We start from the raw sequence: 3,220 nt of genomic DNA, 5'->3' as shown, positions 1-3,220 counted from the left end.
TGTTCAATTATTTTTATTCATATTATATGGAAAAGTCTACAATCTCAGAATTAGGAACCAGATTTTACTTTCTGTAGTGGATAATGAATTTTATAGTCCACAAATTAAATGAATTTGAACAATTAATTATTATTTTTTAAATATTTTTAAATTTGTCCTACCTACATTTTTCTTACTATGACATTTGGACGACTCAGACCTATTCAAATTATAAAACAACGAATAAGAATTTTTCAAAAAATATCATACATGTACATTTTCTATTTTCCCGCTTCTCTCTCTCTTACTTTTTCCTTTTCTCACCCATCCTTCACATGATCCCACCTTGCTCTCTCTTTTCTCTTTATTCTTTTATTTTCTCCTATTTTTATTTTTCTCTCTATTTGTTTTTTTTTTATTTTCTCATTTTTGTTCAATATACTTTACACATATTTACATAGAATGTATGTATGCCTGTAATACACTAGGACATTATGGGCATACATACAATTTTTATATAATTATATAAGCAAAACCAATATTATATGTATGCCCGTGAAAATTGTATGTATGCCAAGCACATCTATCTATCAAACTATATATTATATAAGAAAAAGCGAATTTTCGTGAGGAGTTTTGTGAGAACTCTAAAATTTTATAATAATTCTGTGATTTTATCAAATTAAAAAATAAATTTAAATAGTGTTTGGATTACAATTATATTCCAATTCTAACATTATTTACACCGTGTCTTCAGGCACGGACATACACTAGTATATATATATATGTAACATGAATCTTATCTCCTAAAATTTTAAAACTACAATTTTGAAATATATTTTGTTAAAATTTTAACTAAGATACATACGGTATGCATCTTACCATAAATAAACATAATTTTATCATAAAATTTCATAACATCAACCATAAATACATAATTTCTCCACAAATTAACGTAACGTGTCTACAATTTTATGATTAATATTACAAAAATTTATGATTTAGTTATGACATTTTTTATTGCATTAATTTGTAATGATATTACACATTTTGTCATTAATATTATGAAATTTTATTATTAAATGATACCAATTTATAGTAAGGAACATAGAGTACCATAGGGTTTCCCTTTAAGGGATACTTATAACGTATTATTAATTTTTCTATCTTTTAATTCCTCCATTTTTTATATTTATATCAATATAGTGTAATTTCATTTACATATAAATTATCCTATTATTAATTATGTTTGTTTGATTTAAGTTCGTTAGGATTAAGTGGATATACCTCAATTCTTGTGATAAATTCTTTGTTTAGAAAATAATTAATAAAAATTAATAAAATACCATATAATATGCACAAATAACAAATCTTTATTAATAACACCAAACAAAAATTGTAGTAATGTATAAAATAAAAATATTCTATGATAATAAAAAAATCAAAAATTAAAAAGACATCCAAGAGACAACCAGCGATACGCCGAGCGTCACAATACTAGAAGTCAACGTCCACCTCATCACAGCACATTCCCCAGTGTACACACCGGCGCAAATTAGTCCCGACCGCGCACCCCCGGAGATCATCATCGTCGTCATCTTCTCCAACTCTCTCTCGTCCGTCAAGCGAAGCTCGAAGCATCCCTATCCATAGACGATTTCACCGATACTGGAATCGAAGCGTACCGCGACGAGAAGCTCCGAAACGTTTCGTCCGAATCACCGTTCTGCACTTGGCCATCATCGAAGTTGAGAGCGTAACTGAGAGGATCGTACTGGAATTTCCCTTGCCTTGCTCCTCCTCCGCCACTCTTGCTCCGATTGAACCGCCGTATGAAGGTCTTCCACCGTGGCCCGGCGGCGATCTCCGACCACTCTCGAAGCTTCTTCAGAGCGTTGATCCCCCGATCCCACCACCTCTCCTCCTCCTTCTCCTCCGTCTTCATTCTCCGCCACCAATGTACTCCCACCGCCGCCGATCTGTTCGAACCGCCGAAGCAAGGGATGCAGAAGCAGAATCGCCTCCTCGGGAACAGCATTTCGGCCATTTCTTCGTTCAGTTCTACATCATTGTGAGAGAATTCAAGGCCTTCATTAGCCATTTATATCTGTAATTCTCTCAATCAGAGAAACAGAGAGATAGATTGATGTTCTTGAAACCCTAACTCTCTCTCTCTCTCTCTCCCTCCCCTCTCTCTCTCTCTCTCTCTGTTTTTAGGGTTGGAAGTGGGACAGGAAGGTTATAGTTGTGAGGAAAACAGGGAGGGAAAGGTGACCGACAGGGAGTGTGTTGGAGAAGGAGGATAACCGGTTGGAGCCGGTGATTCCAGTCTGGATTACACGACCTATTACTATTACTAACTAACAAGTTGGGGGAGAGAGAGGCGGAGCGCGTTATGGTGAGAAAGAATTTCCAATAGAATTAGCCGTTGGGTGGAGATACGTTTTAGTGAATTAGTGATGATCCATAAATTGGTAGTATGCGAATGATGAGTTGTGCATGTATTATCATTATTAATAATAATTGAGGTTTAATGAATTAAGAAATCTAATAAAGAAAGTTTTGGTGCATTTATGATTGGGAATCTTTGGATTAGAGGGTTTTCAAAGACTGAACAAATCTTTATTAATTCAGAAATTATTTATAAATGAAAAATGTTATGTACCTAAAATATTTTATCAATATTTTATCAAACTTTTTACATAGGATGAGACTTGTACAAATTTACATGTGTGTGGGTCTCACATCCATGTGAGAGGTTTGGTAAAATATTTGGTAGAACAAGAATGATTTAAATCACTAAAAAATACATCACTAATAGCACTAATACATTGAGAATGGCAAAAAAAAAAGTAAAAAAATAAAAACAAGGCATAGAAAGTGGGCAGGGCCCACTGCCACATCATTAGTGCTCCCTCTAGTGATTACTTTTTAGTGCTCCCGAGTATTTTTCTTGATAGAATATTTGGAGTCTCTGACTTAACTCTTTATAAATTAATCTCTATCACACTTTGTATAGACTTTATATAGACTCCACATTATACAAATTAATCTGCACTACATAATTATTCGTCCAGAATTTTTTGGGTGACTAAGGGTGGATCTCTAGATTTTTCCGTCTTCAAATAGCATAATTGTTGCAATGAAAAAATAATAGAAATATTGAACATAGGTTATTGTTGAGAAGAATTTTATGTTATATACTCCTTAAAAGATGTGTATCAAAGCATTACTCGTTTGT

At 33.2% G+C, this 3,220-nt stretch overlaps 1 protein-coding gene across 1 annotated transcript; it reads right to left on the bottom strand.

The window, feature by feature from the left end:
* Window positions 1-1,600: 1,600 nt before the first annotated feature.
* Window positions 1,601-2,080, bottom strand: LOC114262351 (uncharacterized). The gene has a single exon (XM_028202720.2). The coding sequence runs from the start codon at window positions 2,078-2,080 to the stop codon at window positions 1,601-1,603; it is 480 nt and encodes a 159-aa protein (XP_028058521.2).
* Between the last annotated feature and the right edge of the window lie 1,140 nt (window positions 2,081-3,220).

The sequence above is a fragment of the Camellia sinensis genome, chromosome 15 (genome assembly GCF_055761805.1).
Source record: "Camellia sinensis isolate YWXY chromosome 15, ASM5576180v1, whole genome shotgun sequence".
NCBI lineage: Eukaryota > Viridiplantae > Streptophyta > Magnoliopsida > Ericales > Theaceae > Camellia > Camellia sinensis.
The sequence above is the reverse complement of the archived record's forward strand: the minus strand, read 5'-3'. Positions and strand labels throughout refer to the sequence as shown.

Excerpts from the sequence above, each read along its gene's own strand:
- LOC114262351 (XM_028202720.2), bottom strand. The coding sequence starts at position 2,080 with ATGGCTAATGAAGGCCTTGAATTCTCTCACAATGATGTAGAACTGAAC.